General features: G+C 40.0%; 2 protein-coding genes across 9 annotated transcripts in view; one reads left to right on the top strand and one right to left on the bottom strand.

The window, feature by feature from the left end:
* Positions 1-2,348, top strand: part of CORIN (corin, serine peptidase) — a 113,204-nt gene extending 110,856 nt beyond the window's left edge. For all 3 annotated transcript variants that reach the window (XM_057366757.1, XM_057366758.1, XM_057366759.1), the window contains exon 22: positions 82-2,348. In XM_057366757.1, the coding sequence (XP_057222740.1) occupies positions 82-264 (183 nt within the window). In that variant the 3' untranslated portion in view covers positions 265-2,348. The remainder of the gene's footprint in view (positions 1-81) is intronic.
* Positions 2,349-5,934: 3,586 nt separating this feature from the next.
* The window catches only part of ATP10D (ATPase phospholipid transporting 10D (putative)), a 41,696-nt gene continuing 26,380 nt past the window's right edge, over positions 5,935-21,250 (bottom strand). For all 6 annotated transcript variants that reach the window (XM_057366750.1, XM_057366748.1, XM_057366747.1 and 3 more), the window contains 11 exons: positions 20,479-20,585; positions 19,482-19,608; positions 18,174-18,358; positions 16,502-16,811; positions 15,847-15,923; positions 15,186-15,311; positions 14,596-14,796; positions 11,901-11,981; positions 11,567-11,671; positions 10,077-10,264; positions 5,935-8,069 (listed from right to left, as the gene is read on the bottom strand). In XM_057366750.1, the coding sequence (XP_057222733.1) occupies positions 7,712-8,069; positions 10,077-10,264; positions 11,567-11,671; positions 11,901-11,981; positions 14,596-14,796; positions 15,186-15,311; positions 15,847-15,923; positions 16,502-16,811; positions 18,174-18,358; positions 19,482-19,608; positions 20,479-20,585 (1,865 nt within the window). In that variant the 3' untranslated portion in view covers positions 5,935-7,711. The remainder of the gene's footprint in view (positions 8,070-10,076; positions 10,265-11,566; positions 11,672-11,900; positions 11,982-14,595; positions 14,797-15,185; positions 15,312-15,846; positions 15,924-16,501; positions 16,812-18,173; positions 18,359-19,481; positions 19,609-20,478; positions 20,586-21,250) is intronic.

Raw genomic sequence — 21,250 nt, 5'->3', positions numbered from 1 at the left:
GGCAGTAGGAACTGTGATGCAGTTTTAATCATGAGTGCTGGCCACATGTGTAATAGACTGTTTTTAACTTTCCTGTTGCAGGGTGACAGTGGAGGACCACTTGTGTGCGAGCATACTGCAGGACGCTGGACTTTGTTTGGTTTAACATCTTGGGGCTCTGTCTGCTTTTCCAAGGTTTTGGGACCTGGAGTTTACAGTAACGTGTCACATTTTATTGAGTGGATTGAACGACAAATATACATCCACACCTTTCTGCTAAACTAACTCCAGATGGTAAGAACTGTGCTGACAGACCAAAGAAAAAAAGGAATCAGCACTTCAACACTGAAGGTTTTGCAGTCCAGAAACTCAGTGAAAAGGAGTTTCAAGCTCTATCTATTCTTGTTGTGGAGCTATGGAATATGCAGTGTATGTTACCGGCAAGCCCTCTGCTCATGAATATACTTTGGAGTAGAATTAATAATCCTTTTGACTTTTCTTTTAACTGTTTTGTGGTGCTATTCCAAACACTGCAAAAAGCTTAAAAGAAAAGAATCAACCACATTCTGCCTTTCAGCTATTAAAACTAAGCAGTAGCACAGACTAGGAAAACCTTTTTGAATAACCTATTTCAATACTATTTAATTAGTAGCACATGTATTGTCACTCACTTCTTGTGATGATGAAGAAATTTTGTGCATTCGGATGGCACTGCAGGACATTCACAAGGACAACTCTTGACAGGACCACACCAMACACTGGAGGGTGGGGAAGAGGTTGGTGAGTTTGTACATCCACCTGGCACAGGACACATCAAAGCACATGTGCAARTCTCCAAAGGTGTGTAGCCAAATGCTCCTGGTGTGCCTGAGCTAATGCATTTTGTCCCTCAGGATGGCTCATTTGCATGGGCATAACCCTGTACCCTCCTGACTCCACAGCTTCTGTTCCCAGAGCCAGCATGGGCATCTCTGCGGGGCCACAGAGGAACCAGTAGGCCAACACACCCATAACTACCACTGGAGGCACYTGAGACCAAAACTTTATTGTTCAGACTCTGGGCAGCTTTTATCAGTTAAATTTCTGAAGCTTCCAGTGTCCTAATGTGGCCAGGAAACACCCATGTCTCAGCAGCACGGCACTGATCAGTGCATTTATCAAACCTGTGCCCCACTGCCTTTTCTCCCTGCTTCATATATTGTGTTCAGCAAACAATGCATGCACTGACCATCTCCAGTGGTCAGTGAAACATAAGAGGGTTGGCAACATTCACTGCACAGTTTCCCCTCCTCAATTCAGCTTGTTTGGACATCTTACGAGAGACGGAAAATGCAGATTTAAAATGCAAAAGATGCAGTGTGGCCACTGCCCCACATATGGGGGAACTGGATAATTTTTATAGGTCTCCTCTGGTACCTTGCATATAAAGTCTAATTTTGACTAGCAAGATAAAACATTTGGAAAAAAAAAGAAAAAAGCTGAAAGAAAATCTGAGTGATAGAAGGCCTGGGATTCCAGTTTCTGTTCAAATGAGTAATAGAAATTTGAGAAGCCAAGTACAGTAGCCTTCACCAGCAAAGRCTCAAAGAGCCCAGCTCAGGTCTTTGTAGCCAGATGTGGAATGCTCTGTGCAGTAGTAAGAGACTAAGCCTTAACTCCAAGAGAGTCTGTCTGAAAAAGATTATGGAGTTTGGCACCTTTTTATTGTGCTAGAGGGGAAGTGTGTCTTACCAGCTGCTGTAGGTGRTGTCCTGCACAGCAATCAGCTTTTGGGAAGCCAGAACAGGATGAGTCAGGAATCTAAGGATCACAGGATAAATTCCACTGGGRAATGATGAATTTAAGATTTGTGCTTTCAGTGCTGTGCCTAGTCCCCTGTGAACCAAATGTAGCCTAAGGCACATATTTAGCCTCTCTGCTACCTCTGGCATGGCCCCACAACAACATGGCTGGGCCTTGTCAATAGCATGACTGCCATATGTGGAAACATGCATTACAAGACCTAACACATGGACATTTCAGGTACTATTAATCATGTTGCAACTCATCGACATCAATCTATTGCTTTAATGAAGGTTTATCTCCATATCTTCTCCTTTAACATTACTAACATTAGAACATTAGTCACACTAGACCACAATGCAGACATTAATAAATASTCGATATTTATGTTATGGATTCTGAAACTATTTAAGTGATTATTGAATCACTGTTTCATGCTTAGAAAGAAAACTCTTTGAGGTTTTGCTAGGTTTGATTGGTTTTTTTTATTATTTTTAATATCTGAAGGGKTTTTTGTTTTACTAAAACACTTAAATACTACTCTTCCCCCAGCTACAAATGAGAGAAAGCAGCTGTGACCATGTTTTTCTAGTAGATTAGATTTCTAGTAGCAAGTAGATTACAGCTGAAGCAGGTTATTGATGCCCTTGTCTCAAGGATATGGAGGCTGGAGCTCTCAGTCCTCCCTTCAGCTTTCCTCTGGGGCTGGGATCTCTGTGGCTGTAGGGCAGAACAGCTCTGAGTCCTGGAGCTGGTMATCAAGAGTTCCCCGAGGAGAAGGTGGTGCAGTGGCTGTCAGAGCCAGCTGGCTGGTGTCAGACAGGTTCAGGCCAGGTCTGTTTTCCAAAAGGTGCTGCTGCAGAATGAACAGCCCACCTGACTTTTCTCCACCAGAAGCAGTGGTTAGCAGCTTTGAATTTTGTAAAGCACTGGAGTACATATAACCATTCATGAAGGTATCAGAGTTACCAAATGATACCATGTAATTACACATTTTAATTCAGTGGATTTGGCCTACCACCAGTTTCCAAGCAGTCCCTCCCAGGAAATGAAGGAGAGTCCTACATAAACACATGGTCCAGTCCCATMATTTATGGGATCAGTCTGAAGACATTACAGACTGAACCCCATCCCAAATGGCTTTAGGAAGATGCATGTGGGTCTTACCCTTTCCCACAACTGTGTCTGACACAACATTCCATGTAAAGAGGAAATTTGTAATTTTATAAATGTATTTTTATACTGCTTTTTTATGTGTGCACATGAAATAGGCAAATGGTCCTTCTTCCACTGTATCAAGCCCTTCCCTGTGTGCTGACACACCGRCTGTGATCACAATTATGCTGTTTGTCTCACAGGTGTAGCCTCACTGTCAGGTAACATTTGTCAATTTTGCTTCTACCACAGCTGTATCTCCCAATGGAAGCAATGTCACACAGTCAAGCCAATGTATTTCTAGTTGTACTAATAAAAATTTGCAATCATTTTCCAAATAACTTCACTATTGAAAATGTGTTTCGATTTTTAGAGAGACTAAAAGATAATATGGAGGTGTTAAGTTATAACTTTAGCAATAATGCCTAAAAATAGCCTTCAAGCTAGCTTGTTTTTAGCAATCCTGATAGCACTGCAATACTTGTGGAGTACACTGTACAACTTTTCTTCTGTGTGTGTACTTCCAATACACATATTACCATGAATACTGCTGCCAGCAACTACTCTGGACTGAGAAATCCGAAAAACTAAAGCTGCAATCAAATCTGCAATCTGAGCACATTTTGTTCTATGGCTTTGATCTRAATACAATTAGTTTTGAACAACAAATCTCTTTTTAACTTGTACACAGAATTTCAACAATATGTACACATGCTGAAATCAAAATAGTAAGCACACAGAAGCTTAAAACAGTTAAAATGTACCTTTCCCCTGCAATAAGGAAGCCAGGACCCTGAAGGCAAGAGTAACACAACCAAAATAAAACAGGAACAAATAATACAAAACTCACAGTGAAATCCACCTATGGGAACGTTGTTAACACAGTCACATTCAGAACTTGCCCATCAGCCTTGGCAGAGAGCCAGGGATGGTGGGAGCAGCGGGTTCTCTGTGTTTGCTGGTCCTCAGCCTTGTGCTGCGGCCACCAGGGCTGTGGAAAAAACACAGCTTGGGTTAAACATCAGCTCAAACTGTGCCCCAGGTACAGACCAGAGCTCACTGTGCTGCCAAAACACTCACTCAGTAAAGGCTGTAGCTGATTGCCACCTGCAAATGTTTAGCACAGGTGTGGCTTCTGAAAGRAAAATTTTTAAAATGTATTTTTTTGTGTAAGTCAAATATTGCACATCAGAAACAGAGTTAAGGCTGTTATAGGTGTAGCCACAAAGTCTGGGGCAGTAGAAGGTAGTTGTTTTGGTTTATTTTAAAAATACAGAAGTGTAAATGCTGTGCTTCCTTTCATGACATGTGGAAGGCACCTGTAAGATGCTCTTAAAAAGCTTATTTTCAAAATGGAAAAGTCAGGTCATGCTGTGCCTAAGTGCAGGAGTACAGAAACAAGCAGGGGATTCTGACATTTTCAGTGCTAAAAGAAACAATAATGGGAACACTGGACTGTTGAGAAACATAGGGAGAGCAATTTGTTTCCACCCTTCATTTGGAACTACTTTAGTTATGGCCAATTAATATTTTGAAGCTTTTACTAAAGACTCTCTACCCTCATCTCCCCTTCAGTAAAAGATAGCAGGTAATCACAACAAATCCCCTCTTTTTCCTGTTTGTCCACCACAAAAAAAAAAAACAAAAAACCAAAAAAAACCAAAACCACCACACCAAAAAACTAACAAGCCAGCAAAATAAACAAAAAAAAAAAACAAAAAACCAAAAAAAACCAAAACCACCACACCAAAAAACTAACAAGCCAGCAAAATAAACAACCCCCAAAGCAAGTTTTAACCAACAGATAATTTTATCACTGAGACTGCTTGTTGAAGTTCTCTAATAGGACAGCTTACAGAGGACAATTTTAAGCAAAACACACCATCAGCATGCAGTACACAAAATTAAAAAAATGTTATTTTGCTCCACTTCAAGTGGTACAAAAGCACTTACAATCTCAGCAGAGGAACAGTGTCCTGAAAGCCTCACCACACTAAGTTGTGAGTAATGGAATGACCAGGCTTGGAGAGTCACATAATAGCAATTTCAGTGTTCCAGAGGCATCATGCAGCTGGTCTCAGGTCTAACAAATGACTCCCACTCATGTTYGTTCCTGTAGTTATTTTGATGCCATTGCTTAGTCAGATGGGTTTGGAAGATCTTACTCCAAATACTGACAGCTTTTGTGTGAAAAAAATGCAAACTCCTGATACTAAATGATCTCCTGCCTGTCAAATCTGCTGATAGGTTCTGCTTCTGCAGTAGAGGCAACAAGAGGGCAGGTCATAGGCTGGTGTTGTCCCCAGTGACAGGAGGGGACAGAGCTGAGCCCTGCACTCCCTCAAGTCACTGGAAGTCCCGGAGTTCCCCTACAGAAGTTGAACATACCTCAGTCACAGAGTTACAGACTTGTAAAACATGGACCAATCTCCTCTCAGCAGCCACAAGTGAAGAGAGACCATGGATTTAACGTGCAGAAGAAACATTTGGGTCAGACAATAGAACCGAAAAACAGTATTTGACTTCGAGGGCAGGAAAGCACTGCCTGCTTCTCTGGAGCTCTTTACAACACCACATCTGCTAGGAAGGATAAGGGTAGAGCTGAGTCCGCCTTGGGGCTGTGGAGCAGAGGTGATAATTTCACTGCATCCCAATAGCTCTCTTCCTGCAGGCTTCTGCCCCAGCACCAGCTTGTCTCCCTGCACAGCCTGCTGACTGGTTTGCATCTTCTTGGACACCTCACAGCTCCTATTGCTTGTAGAGAAAGCTCAGATGTTTCACTGGGGACACCTGGAGTGCACTCCTGGCAAGGTGCCCCCTACAGCAAGAAGGATGTCACAGACAAACATCCAAAAATGTTACTCAGACCAATATGCCTGATTTGATCTCTTAGAATTTGAATGCCTGCCATCACTTCAAAGGTACCCACTAACTTTATGTTAGAACTTACCAAAAACATTTTGTCATATGTTGATTTTTTTTTTATTTTTTTTTAAGAAAAATGGGGGGGAAAAAAACAGGCTGTCATCACTTTCTCCTTCCASTTTTCTTCTGCAGGCTAAATAGAAAGTGTATTTTTCTCTTTCTCTCCTCACTAACACCAGGGAGAGAGTCAGCCTTAATTACATTCTTACATTCTACCTTTTGAACACAGAACTGTTTTAAACATTTGGTAACATGTGGTAACTGGTATTTGAATGAACTCAGCATGCTCTCAGTATCTGCCCTGTGTWGCAGCAGCTGTCCAGACCTCACAGCATTTGTTTTAAATTCCTTCAGAGATCTTAAAAGATGCGGAATACGTAATGTTGATCATTGATGTGGAAAGCTCATGGTTCAATTAAAAAGCAGAACCCTTGCCCCAAACATGTGCTTAAACACACAAATCTTGGCAATTTTGAAAGCAGAAACTTTTAGAAAGTAACAGAACCAAAAAATGGGCGTAATGCTAATGATTCATTTCCAGCTACAGTTTAAGGAAACTGTTTATTTCAACAGGTGCTAGTGAATGCAAACAGATTTCCCAGGTTCCTATCTAAATTGTTCATGTAACATTTTGGGAAGGGAAGTAAAAAGGAGGCAGTATTTTAGAGAGTGTGGAATCTAGAAGTTACCACATGCACCTCCGCCACTTCTTGTGCAGTGTGCAAGCAGKGGGAAACTGGCAGAGGGCAGGACTCATCTATTTTGGAGACAGATGAGCAACATTGTACCTTCTTTTGAGCAGCCTTTAGACACTGAAGCTAATTATTGTAAAAGCCTAGAGGAATGTAAAAACACTTAAGTGAAGATGAGGGATGTTACCTGCTAGAAGCTGCTGTTTGTAAGAGAAGGTGTGAAGGCAGACTGGAGCCCCTCACTGCTGCTGGCACACAGTTTTGCAGTACAGGCATGAGGTAGTTTAGAGAAAAGACAGACAGCTGACATCTGAACTGGGTGAGSAGGTAAAGAGGTGCATTTGGTGGCAGGTAGCATGAAATGGCACATGGAGTCAAAACGGAGGGGTGCAGCAGGAGGATGAACTATCCTGGGAAACAAAAGACTGCACTAGGATTTGCTCGTTTCRTAAAGAGGAAGGTGAGGGAAATATGTCACAGGCATCTCATTTGGGCTTCTCTCCTATGGTTAAAATGGTGTTTGTGCATCAGCCAGACAGCCCATGCAATAGCCTGGTAAACAAACTGGACCATAGTGTTTATCCACATTACTGTACACACACATTACAACAGCCTTGAAACAAACYAACATAACACTACATCCCAGCCCTCTTGCTTACGTCATACTTCAACAAGTTGTGAATCCCAGGGAATGCTTGGGTTCTAGGGCAGTAGTGTAAGGGAGCAGGCTGACTCACCTGAACTGGATTCTGAAAATCCACATTCATGCAATGTCCTGCCCATAACACCACAAGGTGTTATGCAATGTTGCATACAAGAAATAAGCAATATGGAAAGTCTACTTGTGTGAAGAAATATAAAAAAMCAATCCAGACGCTTAGACCTTGAATGTCTTAATAAATTATGAAAAAGTTTTATAAACAAAATGGTTTCTAAGGAAATGTGTGCACCATCCATCTTGGCTGAAGAAAATAAAACCACAGCATAGAATAAATCAGCAGCAATTACTCTTGTGTCTAACCAGTTAGCATTCCAACTCTGCAAAATACAGCAAGTCATCTTCACACAAAACCGAATTCAAAACTGCTTTGTATGCTAGAGATACAGCACTGCTGCCCTTTTCAGGAGCACACATAGAGACTTTGGCATGTGAACTACTACCACCAAATGTAACTGTATTAATTTGCTTTGATAAATTCAGTCTTTTCAGAGTTTAAGCCATCTGTAGTCCCAGACTCATCCTTAATGTCTGGTAACAAGGAGGTGTCCTCTACTAACCCATCTCTTGAACAGGTCTGAAAAGGTGTTTTAGATGTTGGCAAAACACAGTCATTGCTTTCTTCCTCTGATACAGCATGTACAGCTGAGTTGGAAGGCACAAAAGTAGGCTGGAGCTCCACTCTATCATTCACATCGCACTCATCTTTCCGTCCCTTAATTGCTTTCCTCTGCTCCTCGGGGATTCGTTTGTCAAGGTACTTGGCACTCAACACYGAAGATGGAAACAATGTTCCTTGAAGAACTCTTATCAAATATCTACAAAAATAAACACAGTTAGAAATTAGCCGTTTAAAAGAAAACTCAAAACTATTTCCAGTGACTAAAGGAAACCAAACACCATTCAAGAAACCCTGAAGCTAAAGCCTAGTTCCTGGACTGGAACTAGATGATCTTTAAGGTTTCTTCTAACCCAGGCCATTCTATGATGCTATGATATTAGAACTGACTTAACTGGCAACTTAGGTTGGGCTTAATCGTAAGATTTTTGCAGTCAACAGGGCATCCAAAGTCTGTCCCTCCATAAGAGAACTGCTCCTTAAAACCTCCAGTGAAAGCCGTAATCTCAATCCCTCAAACTAAAAGCTGCAGAGGAGCCCCTGGCTTCACAATGCCCCTGAGTAGGGGCTTTTCAGCACCATACAAAGCATCATACCAGAAATAAGCATGGAGAAAAACACAGATGCGACAGCAGTGGGTCTGTAATAGGCACTTCTGCTTCAAATCACTGAAGTAGAAAAGTTTCAATTAGCCACAATGGCTCTAAATTCTGAGGTACTGACACAGGAAGAGTACGTATGACTTAAAGAATGTCACCGGTAAGTTTAAATATGTTGCCTTTAATTCACTATGAAAACTACTGTCTTCTTCAAAATTGAACAGCTGCACATTGGAAGTAATCACCAAGCTGAAACTTTTATCCCACACCTTGGCTCTCTACAGACCTACCAAAAGGTGCCAGAACAGCCTTTATTTGTTTATTTGTCATGTAAGGGAGATTTACTGTGTGTGAAAGAAAAGGCTCTACCGTCACCACCTGAACCAAGTTGAGAGCAGGGCTGCAAAGGGAAGAGCCCGTGTGTTTCTTGCACCTCAYGGTTTGTCATTCTGCTGAAGTGTGAACCAAAGCCATCAGACACACCAGATCAGTCATGATCCCCAGTGAGTGCAGCAAAACTCTTGATGATGTGCTTAAGACACAGACCAGACATACCCAAAGGGGACTTAATATTTGGTGACCATTGCAGGCATCTGCAGCCTCGGCTCTGCCAGCTTTCCTGCTGGCAGGACTGATAATTTATGCAGCCTGTACTACAGCACTTGATCCAGAGTGTGTGCTCAGATTGTGTCTAATGATACAAAATTACATCAGGTGAGGAGGAAGCAGCACTTATTCTCCTCAACACTTCTCAGTATCTGTCTGTGCAATTCAATTTCAAGTCTCATTCTTTCTGAAATGATGTAAGAGGGAAAGAAAGAGACATAACACAGAAGAACGAATAATTAGTACTGAAGGCACTTCACTAGTAGGCTGCAGACTTGTGTTCATGCTCAGCCAGTGAAAGCAAGATAGCTGTGGCTACTAAAGAAAGCTAAACAGAGAGTTTGATGAAGTCTCTATCACAGGTTTCACATGGTTTGTTTTGCTCTGTTGGCTTGCYCAGGTGTCTGCCTGCTCTGCATGCTGGAGTCTGGGACCTCCATCCAACACTACTGCCCTTCAGGGTGAATGAATTATTGAACTTGAACTCCTTCCAGTGAAAAAAATCAAGACCCCTTGGGAATCTAGTCAGCATGTTTCTACCCCACAAAGAAGCCTGCACACACATTTTTCATTCTAAATACTCAAATACACCTGTACATATTCATATTGAAAATTGTTTCACAAATTAGCACAGACTAAGCTCAGTACTTCTTTGTCTATATATAGTACATGTCCAACTTTGGTCACTAATTTAACAGATATATATATAAATTATGAACCCTGTGGTTACAAAAATTACGGTTTCTTTACCCTCCAGAGACAATATTTAATTTATATAAATCACAAAAGAATTTTTTAATTATTGAAATTTACCTGGAGAACTAAATGGCAGTAAAAAGTTATCCTCACAGAGCTTGGTCTGGTAGAGTCATGAAATTTTAATTTTTATTGGGGGATGGTAGGRGGAAAGGACCTCTAACCAGAGATGTACAACATCACTGACTCACAGAAAACTAGTTTTGGTGACAGCAGCAATCTACAGTTACAAAACAGAAACATACCTGGGCAGCAGAGCAATGCAAGTAGTCAGGAGGCAAACTAAGTAAAATACTGGGTCTGTCATGTGCTTTTGCATGATCCAGTAAAAATCTGATCGAAGGCTATGGGTTTTGCAGGTTGCTCCAAAAGCCAGAGTGAACATAAAGTAGGACAGGATGCTGCCAACTATAACTACTGTATGTATCCAAGTCTGTAATTCAGAAAAGGAAAGAAGTAAAATTTAAGCTGCAAAACAGAAAGATCTGTTACATCTCTCTATGGATGAACATGCACTTTTCCTCCAAGGGCAGCTGCTGAATGTTACAGCGGATACATCTGTTCAGATAATACCCCTAATTTCATACAAAACAGTCCAGAAAGAATGGAGCCCTCTTTCTACAGTTCATAGGTATTCCATACATTTAATTCTTTTAATTCTCATAAATTCATAGCTTTCATTCTTTTGTGAAAGACATTTGCCTCAGATTACCACCTCATCTACAGGCAGAAAAGAAAGTTTTCTCAAGCTAATGGAGGTGASATCTTCACATGACACCACCCTTATATATCTTCCTTGAGATGCAGGTTACCTTTCTACACTGGAGTTTTCTATAATTTTACACCTAGATGGCTWGAACAACTACTAAAAAAACAACTTTGTTTCTGGTCTGACAGCTTGCCAACATTCAAAAATGCCAAACAAAACACATTAAAGTAAAATTATCTATTCAGAGTGTGAATACACTCACTCTATACATATATTCTCAATAAAAACATTTTAATTATGGCTGTCATACTCCTAGAAGAACAATGAAAAGACTGAATCCCAGCTTGTAATTTCATCCATTATAAAACAATCCTAAAAAAAAATTTTTAAAAAGTCAAAGAAAAAATAAAACCCATTAATCTGTGTGGTTCTACTGTATTTTGAAACAAAACATTATTGTATTTTAAAAAAAATAAGCAAAAAATAGTATTACCCTTGTAAGGGCTCTAAATTTATCCAAGCTAATGCAGATGCTTTAGCTTGTGCAGACTTAAAAACTGAAATAATGTTTCTGTAGCATTTTGATTTCACAGTTCTGGCACCAAAATACACCTCTGAGTTGTTTATCCTGGCCACAGAGCAGATCATCAGTTCCAAGCATTCAAAATCAACAATTTACACTGTTGTATTTGAGATGCAAACTTTGCATTCAAGGAAGTTTCAGCAGATCACTGATGGATTTTACCATCTGCGAAACTGAACCAGCRTCCCCCAAACCACCCTATGGAGCGGGATCCTTTCACTATTTAAAAATGATTCTGAGGCCAAATTTTGTCAGTTTAGTCATGATTAATCCTATTGGTTCAAATGACAGCTGCGCTAGGCGAGCTCACATGGCCGCATAAACATAATATTTAGGGTTTGACCCCTTTATACTTATCCTGTTTTGTATATGAAGACCTTTCTTCCATTTAATTTTACTGAAAGCTGTATGCACACACTCTGTTAGGAATATACAGTACTCACCACAGACTTGCACTCAATGAGAAGGTGAAACAGCATTATGAAGAGTGCTGCTGTGTTTATGGGATTTCCAAAAGAAAAAATGTCTATGTCTGAGTCACAGTAAGTCTGTAAAGGAAGACAGTAATCAATGTAAAATACTCTTTATGTCCTAATACAAAGTGGAATGAATAATTTCAACACCATACATACATGCACACACACAGTTCAGCGCTGTTCCAATGCTGATCTTAGCACGCATTCATATACAAGCAAGTAAAAATCAAATTCTTCATTCTTTTCTCTGATTTGCTTAGTTTTGAGTATGTCAAAATTTATAAATGTAGCCAATACTTACAAAGTAAGGCACAAAAAAGCAAACGAGACTTTGGTAAAAAGCATCCAGCAAGGTTATCCAGAAAGCTGAAGGCAAGTAAGCCTGTAAGAAGGAAATATAATAGCATTTAAACAAATTGAACAAATTGCTGAATCCTTAATTAGCATTTATTTGGATTCGGGAAAGACTATCTGCGTAAGTAATTCCAGTTAGTTTCCCAGTGAAAAAGGAATCATTTGTGTTATAGTTACTAGAACAAAGATCTCCTTCCACACATACAGCTAACTGTAAGTATTTAAATCAGCAGCCATCTCTGGGAACTCTGATCTTGCAGCTGTTCCTGTCAGAATGGATGCACCAGTGCCTTTGCTAGCTGAGTACTAAGGAAGGGAGAGGGCTGGTAGACTGGGAAGTATCCTGCAGCTTACCATCACTGAATACCAGGTCCCACTTTCTTCTATATCTCTATCCCTTTTTGGTTTGTGTGCTGTTTGACTCTTCTGTGTGGATGCGACTCCACTGTGAGCTAACTTAACTCATGTGATGTGAGAAATCAACTCACTTTTTGCTGGAATAACACATTGCTGTTTTGGWGGGTTAAATCAGTTCGTGGGAGGACCTGATGGGATAACTGAGCTGGCACAAGACACTTTAACTATATGGATGAAGGGRAGAAAAGAAGGGAGAAGAGAATAAGCCTTCCTCCCTCAGTAGCAGCAAACTGCTATGACAGATCAATCACCTATAAAACGATAGCTGCTATGCTCTGGTTTCAGATATAKCCCATTCCTTCAGGCACTAAACTGAGACAAATAGGTGAGAAATTGAATCATCCAGGACATCCTCTATGATTAGTGGAGAGATGGGTTTTTCTAAAAAGGCACTCAGCCCTTCCAGAACTGAAATGCTGTCTGGAGGTGATGTGGGAAATTTATTTGCCTTTCAGGCAAGTGTTTTAAACTACTGAAGATGAATCCCATTTACTGTTCCAATACTTTCTCTAGTTTATACAAAGCTGTACACTTGTGATGTCAAGGTACAATATTGTGATATTGCATCTTTTAAGGTGTTGCTCTTCCAACTATACTGCATTTGATTCCAAGCAATTATTTCCTTGTGCTTTCATGCAAGAAAGGAAATTATAACAACTCCAACCACAGAGCAAGGAATGCTGGGATGGACAAAACAGAAAAACATTAATAGAATATAAGGGAATAGAAAGATAAAGAAATCTATTATGTAATGCAGTAATTCTGATTATGTTGCTCCAGAATCTTCATCTCAGATCACTATACTGTACATATCTTGAAAATCAAAATAAACCATGAAGTGTTGCAACATTTACTTAATCAAAATTCTCYATGACTGACAAAGCACAGACCTGCTCAAGCAAATCTACTGAAGTTCAGATTGGTACCAAAAGAGTACTTTGTTTTTCAAAAATACTGTAAGCCAGGCAACATAAAGTATTTAAGGGTATGTAAAAGAAATGTACAAGTCCACAAACAAGTAAAACATATTGTCCATTCACTGCATATTTTTCTTTCCCTTCTAGACTAGACCTAAACTTCTGCCAGGTTATAAAAGACAAGACTACACTAGTACACAACATGCTGTAGCTCTTTTTTTTTCAGTAGAATTTGTTAGAATAGAATAGAGCAGAAATATTTTTTTTCTGTTGGAAGGGATTATCTGGTCCAACTGCTTAACCACCTCAGGTCTGACCAAAAGTTCAAGCATGTTATTAAGGGTATTGTCCAAATGCCCCAACAGAGGGGGGGTATTGACCCCACCTCTAAGAAGTCTGYTCCAGTGTATGACCATCCTGTTAGAAAACAAATGCCTTCTAATGTCCTGTCTGCTATGGCAAGAATCTGATAATAAAGAAAACACAGAGTTTTAGGTGAATCATCCAGTCAATGTTTCCTCTCTCTGGACTATTAGTATCTATTCTTTCTCAGGCTCAGTATGTCACTGCCTCCAATTATTAAAATAAATAAATTATTCTATTTTTTTTTTTTTAAATATAAAGTAAAAATGATGCTGAATTAAATATAAAGTAAAAATGATGCTAAGCAAAGCAGAAACCAGGAAAACCCCCACTGATTTATACATTTTTCATTTAGAACCTACTCCCCCACTCCATGTGATTTTCTGTATTAAAGCTTTGGACAGAGTTTACTTATAGACCAGGTAAGATGCGTAGTGTTTTCAGGTGGGAAGGCAAATTTCAGAACATCATCTAAGGTAAAAAGTACCCTGACTGGCAGAACTTCTTTGAGGATTATTTGAAATTAATCTGCTCTTGTTCTTTGGCAGTTGAGGCCTTATATGACAAAGAAAAAGACAGAGTATATAGAGTGCTCTTATCTTGCTCAAACAAATCCCAGGTTGAGGAAGYATGTTGGCAGCTGACACAGTGAATGAAATAAACATGCTGGAAACAATGTTTATCTAAGACATTGCTTTACTTGAAGTCCTTGATTTCTTTTATCATCCAACTGTCTGCTAAGATTGGGGCTATGGCTGAAAAGAGAATTCAAAATCTTTTGAAAAGCAAGTTTTCATTTGTGCACATACTGCAGAGGCCTAGACACTTTTATAATAGAGAAAGTAATTTAAAACAATGTTTGCCTGAGGTGAAACATCAAAGAAAGGACATGGCTCAAATGCTGACCATTTCAATTTGCTTTAGGCTGGGCCCTCTATAACCTACCACAGATTTCTGGCTCATTGTGTACAGCTGTGGGAGTTCCATGAGTATCTCCGCAGATACATCTTTGTCCAAAACACCACAAATGATGGGGGGCACYGATGTAAAAAGGAGATTGAAAAGAATCAAGATCCAGTAGTCAGTCATCGATGTGCCTGAAAACCCGCAGAAAAACTGGTACCAAAACAGGAGGTTCACATAGGCCTGAAAAGACAAAGACGACATGACGAAATTTTAGCCATTGACAAATGCTTTAAAAATGAGAACACCCAGTAGGTCTTAGGTCTGGTTAAAGTAATCTGTGGAAACATTTCAAAATTGGACATGACTTGTTTAAATAGTCACGCTGCCACCATATTAGTAATGTTCACTACCCACTATTTAAACAATCAAACAATGCTTTGAGTGGGTAATTTAGTCCAAGAAATAAGAGCCTCTGGTCTCTGCAGGCAAATGGGAAACTGAATTGTTTGACATATGCTCTTTGAAACCATTCACAATAGGAAGAGAAAAAAGAAAATAAAGGCCTGCTAAACCCTTCAGTGCTACAAATACATAAACTGTGATTTCCCTGGAATGGGACAGCTACATACCACATTCTTGTAGAAGTAGTAAAGCACCATGTTGCTAAGTCTGGTATAACACCAATGACCATGGACAAGCAGCAGCTTCCTGAGGTGTCTAAACTGAGAGATTGCAAAGTCACTTGCCATCACAGCCTGCAACACACACAAAGAAAAGGAGATGCTTTATCCAAACTGTTAAAAGATAAGCTTCACCTACTGCCAATCAAGCAACTTACCCACTGCTGAAAATTCTCATTTTATAGTTCTCTTATACATAGTGCTTCCAGGTTATTCTCACTCAGATATCCCTTTTCACACAAGACTTTACAACTAACACACAGAGCTCAGCCCAACACAACACAGGCAGGAATATGGCTGTCATCATTATTACCACACAAGTGCACAGAAATCCCTGATACTGACACTTAGGCTGCTCGTTTCCCTGCAGAACATGAGCAGTATGGAGCTCACTGACAGGCAGCAAACTCTGTTGTTTGGAACTTGACCTGCAGCATTCACCTTCTGATTGTTCCTGGCGGAATGCTGAGGCTTTGGTGGGAGCTCAGGCTCTTTCTGGTGTTGYCCAGTCAAGGGAATGGACTGTGGAGCTACTGGGTCTCCAGGGTACACTCTGAACTGATTTAAAATGCCACCGGACATCATTTGCAGCCGTCTTTGGATACATTACCTGCATGCCTTCTTGGCCTGATATTCCCACACCAATATCAGCCACCTGGATCATACTGACATCATTGGCACCATCACCTACAGAGAAAAGAGGAAAAATCAAAACTAGCTTTGCTAGCTATCACATTGCTGTGGAGGTGGCAGGAAAAAACAAGCATCAAACACCAGATGGTTCACAGAAATACATTTTTATGGCCAACATTGCAGCCTATGGAAAACCCTATGGAAAATAGGATTAGTAAGTGGAAGGCCTGACTGACCAATATTCTTCAAATAGATAATAGCTCTTCCTTTTCTCAGAATGTAGCTGGCATGCTGCAACAGAAAACATGGGTGCTTTAAATCACAACCAGTCATCTCCCCTCTGCCTCCTTATTTTGGAAGGTTGTGATGGAAAGAAAAATGCTCTTACTCGCCGCTTTAGACGTTACATAACACTGTATGACTGATGGTGTTCTTACTGCTTAAGACTGATGTAATGTTATGGACAAAACTTGCTACTTCAGAAGATGAACATCATCTTACACCAGAGGTAACTCCAATTCAAAGGATTATCTTGCTCATAAAATGAATTTTGTGACAGAYATTAATAAATTATATGAGAGAAGAAACTGGCTTCCATTTTTCAGGAAAAGGAGGATAACCACAGGACTCACCTACAGCTAATGTCATTGCCTTTAGCTTACTTCCCACSAGTCTGACCAGGACACTCTTCTGCAGAGGTGTGGCTTGGCAACAGACTACAGCCCGACATTTTTCTGAGAGCTGCAAGAAAATATTCTGCAGGCTGTCATGAAGAACATGTTCTAAAGTCCTTCCATCAATAACCAGGCCGGCACTGAACCCTGGAGCTTGGGTGAAGTGACTTGCAGAGACATTTCCAAGTTTCTGATTGTTTTTTTTTTTGACAGAAGCATTCTTCTGGACGCCTTCTAAAATTTTGCTCATTACCAAGGCACAGGCATCCTAATTAAACACAAGAGAAAGACATTTAAATACTGCTAAATTCTGACTTCCTTTTCAATTCATAAAATACATACATACAGGGATTTAGCTTCCCAAATCTTCCCATCATTTTACCTTTAAATGCAACACTAAAAAAATCCTAGTTTTTATTTCTAAGGCCAGTTAGAGGGAGAAAGAGTATTTCTGCAAAAGGGACTTGGAAGGGACTTAGTTTCCACTGCCAAGTAAGACACTAATTTCCCAGTAGAATAAAAGGAAAAGTGTTGGCACAAATCAAACTCCAAGATTGCCTCAAACACAACTGGACAACAAATTTTTTTTCACTTTATTTTCCCCACAGTTACTGCTTGCCACACTATCTTTTACGGGATATACCTTCTTAGTAGAAGAAAAATAAAAGGTTCTAGAACATTCCTCTAATCCTTTAGAGAGTCTCAGATTCATGTCTCTGCTCTGAGGAAAGACATGTCACATGTTGGCTTTACCAGTAATTTCTGTTTTAAGCAATCCAAAATTGGTAAAAATCAATTGAAAAACAGCTGGTTTTAAACATCCACAAGAGGACACAGAGATCAAGTAGGATTAAACTTGCCACCCAAACCAGCATTTTTAACCATTTTTTATCACATGGCTCAACTGGGTTGTGGGGAGAATAAAATTATTGACAGGTTAGTTTATTTAACTGCATAAAATCTACTTCAAGGAGACAATTCCTGGTATATTTATACCAGACAATTAGGGCTGAAGAAATATATTCCAAAAAGCAACATAAAGTTTAATTCAATAAAATTTGCAGAAATAATTCTTATGTYGATTATATGCTGCAACTCACAGCTGTTGGAAAAAAATCCAAGAATCATAGAATTATTTGCACTGAAAAAGACTTTTTAAGATCATCCAGKCCAACCAYAAAACTAACACTCCCTATTCCACTACTACACCATGCTCCTCAACACCACTTCTGAATACATCCAGGGATGATGACTCAAMCACTTCCCTGGGAAGCCTGTTCCAATAACTGGCAACCCTTTTKCTGAAGAAACKTTTCCTAATACCCARTCTAAATCTCCCCCAGCATAATCTGAGGCCATGTCAACTCCTTAACTTATCACAGAGAAAAATTAAGAGGTCTATTGAATTAAAGTAATTAATCATAATGTACACAAAAAGACAGGCATTACAGATCTAAAAAGGATTTCACATTTTCCCTACAAAGAAGGGAACAGACATTTTCCCAGTATTTTCATGTTCCAAGAAATAATGCTTTCTTTGATTGGGAAACCAAGGAACATTTGCTTGTCTGTATTGGCCTGTGGAACAGCCTGATCGAATTTTTCAGCAGAGAAGAAAATCTCTACTCACCCTACTCTGTGATTCAAGAGTGAAGATTTTGTCCTCTGGTTCCAGCAGTTTACAAGCATAGGCAATGTTGACAGCTGTCTCTCTCTTGTCACCTGTCAACATCCATATTTTTATTCCAGCTTTCCGTAATGACTGTATTGTGTCTGGAACACCCTCCTGCAGGCGATCTTCAATGCCAGTGGCACCTTCATTTAGACAAGGAGAAGTATTAGTGCTGCTGCATTTCCAAAAACAAAATGCTCCAAGAGTGACAGAACAAGCTGTCTGTACCCATATCCCAAAACAGACATGCTACCATGACATGCTTGGAAAATTCTGAAAGAAAGCACCTGGGCARTATGAAGCCATTTAACCTCCTTATTTTCACTTCCATTTAACGTTAGGGCCAACCCTAATATTGCTTATTGTCACCCCAGAGACACGAGCCTGCAGGACTATAGGTCTCCAAAGCAGCTTGACTTCCCTCTGCTGGTCTTAGTGGTAAAGGGTACCTTGCATCCTTAAAACAACATCAGTTTCCAGCACTGCTCTGGCTTCTCTCCAGAAATTGAAGCCAATAATTCCAGAATTCCTTTTAGTAWAAAGGTTTATGGCATTTTCACTAAGCAGATATGACATAAAATGAGGGAAGTAGCATCCTTCTACACAATAGTATCTGTCTCCAGCTTCTAGCATGAGTTGCCTTTACCACCAGTCAGACCTTTGCACTTGGTTTTCCAAATATTATTTGCTAGCTGTTCTAAAGTGATAATCCCAGACTGCCTCTACTTTGCCTTTCACACACCTACATTCAACATTTTTTGTTTCATTTCTGCACAGCTGAATGACCTTCAGAGCAATGGTTCCTGCAGAAGCATACCTGACTTATCKCTATGTTATTACAGGAGAATACATCACAAGTACACGTGCTGTGCAACCAATGCAACAGTAATGGAGAACATGCCTAGAAGTGGGGTATCTCTGAATATTTGCACAGGCAGGCCTGTGACTTATTACCATAATTTCATGTACTTGTTATAATCACATTTAAGAACTCTAATGAAGGTGGAAAAATACCCAATAATAACAATTTTTAAAAAATCAGTAAATTTTTACAAGCAACAGGAGAGCACCASCTGTCTTCAGAGTGCTTTACAACTAGTACAAACCTGCCAGTGAGATTTATGAAAATTCAGGAGTGACAACGAATTCTAGGTCTGTAGAAAGCCATGTGTTACACAGATTGAGATTAGCACAGCTYTCTGCAAGCAAATTCCAATTATGAACATCATAGGCAGTTCCCTGAAAATTTCAGTATTTTCTACCTACCGAGCAAAGTTAGTTTGGTCTCAAGCCTCATGGCAGATTCAAGCAACAGGTCCTCCCTATTGTCAATACTAGTTTCTGCTAAAAAACGATGATTTAACCACTCTGCATATTCTGCATCACTCAACACCTACAGAGGGAGAGAAAACATATGGCATGTATCTATACTGGGTTTTCAATGATGCATGTGAAGTGTTCTCATGGTTACTTCTGCTGTCCACATGCTGAACCTGGAAGTGCTCCGGGATGTCTACGGATTTAGCACAATGTTCAGTGTTAGATTACTTTGCCATGTTACTCACTGGCACCCTACGAGTTTCTGGGGGTGCTGGACAAATTTCCATTTAGATGGAAGGCAGGCAGGGCAAAGGGCACAGCACACTCTCCCTACTGCTGCCCACCTGCAGCACTGCCACTTCCACACAACCACTGCCCAGCTGGGTACAGCTCGATGGCTGCCCAGCTACACAGCCTGTACTTTCACTCTGCATAAGGCTTTGTAAAGAGGCATCTCGCCTGTTTCAATCCTTACAGAATTGTACTTCTGGGCACCCTTGAGTTCAAATAGAAACTCCAAACATCACTTCAGTTGTACATCCAGAGCACTTGTAATACTGAAAACTGTTTTGAAACCCAATAAAACAGTTGTGACTTAATAACCAAATAAAGCAGGTGTGACTTAATCTGTTCACTGTGTCTGGAATTCCAAACAGGGAACCATTCTCCAACAAGGAGGTCTGCTTTTGACTCCTAAAGAAAAATCTGGCTATTTGACAATCCCTATGGCTTGGCATCCTAAACTCACAACACTGTCAATCTAACAGACATCAGGGAATGATCTGGATTTTCTTACAAATTCCTCCGGAWAGCACCCAAGGATAAACAAAACATGGCCACAGAAGAATCTGTTTAGATTTAGATATGTTTGTTCTATTGGTGATACCACTCAGGCTGGTCACAGACTGCAAACATTSTTCAAGATATGTATTAAGAGGAATACCTTCTTAGCAATACACAGAGTGCGCAGTCCTCTTCTGGCATAGTCATCCAAATGCTGCTGAGTTCTCTCTTTAATCTGCTCCTCAATTTCAGAATTGTTAGTATGTACTATCACACAAAAAGAAATGAAAGTAAATTAAACATTCATATTTAGGGTAAATTTAGTGGAAAATATTGAAGGTCTGAATATGTTCTTAAAACAACAAAATATTAAAATTTTTTATTTTGACAATGTGCTGTATCTTCACGCTTGCACAATGTGCTGCCTCTATCTATAGTGAGCATTCAGAGTGCCAGTCTGTACAAGCAGTGGGAAGGAATCCACCTGGTACTCATGTTTCTGGTTGTCAGTAGTACCTCAAAATTTTTTTCTAACAAAAAATTATTTTCTAAAATGAACTGGGCCACAAATACTCAAGAAGCTTTGCTGTCACTGGTCTAGTGGGAGGAAGCTAAAAGGGCAATTACAGAAAAGCATCAATAAAAATGACTGTTAAGGAGTGGACAGTTTGGACAGGCATTCGACTCACCTAACTTTGGACATGTGAATTAGGCTCCAAGCTTATTTTGAGAACCAAAGCAAGGAGAGGGGCCTCCAGAATGAAATCACCTTCCTTGTAAGATGACAGATTTTGGAGGTACTGTATCTGTCCCATGGCCTACAGAGACTTTTTGTCTAGACTTTAGATAGCTAATGTTGGACAAGTTATAATCCACTCCTGAAACTGGAAACATCCCTTTTCCTTTTGCAGAAAGCAAGACCTTAAATTCAA

The sequence above is a fragment of the Malurus melanocephalus genome, unplaced genomic scaffold (assembly GCF_030028575.1).
Source record: "Malurus melanocephalus ecotype Western Australia unplaced genomic scaffold, MMel_1.1 scaffold_71, whole genome shotgun sequence".
Lineage (NCBI taxonomy): Eukaryota > Metazoa > Chordata > Aves > Passeriformes > Maluridae > Malurus > Malurus melanocephalus.
This window is presented reverse-complemented; position numbering and strand designations above follow the sequence as displayed.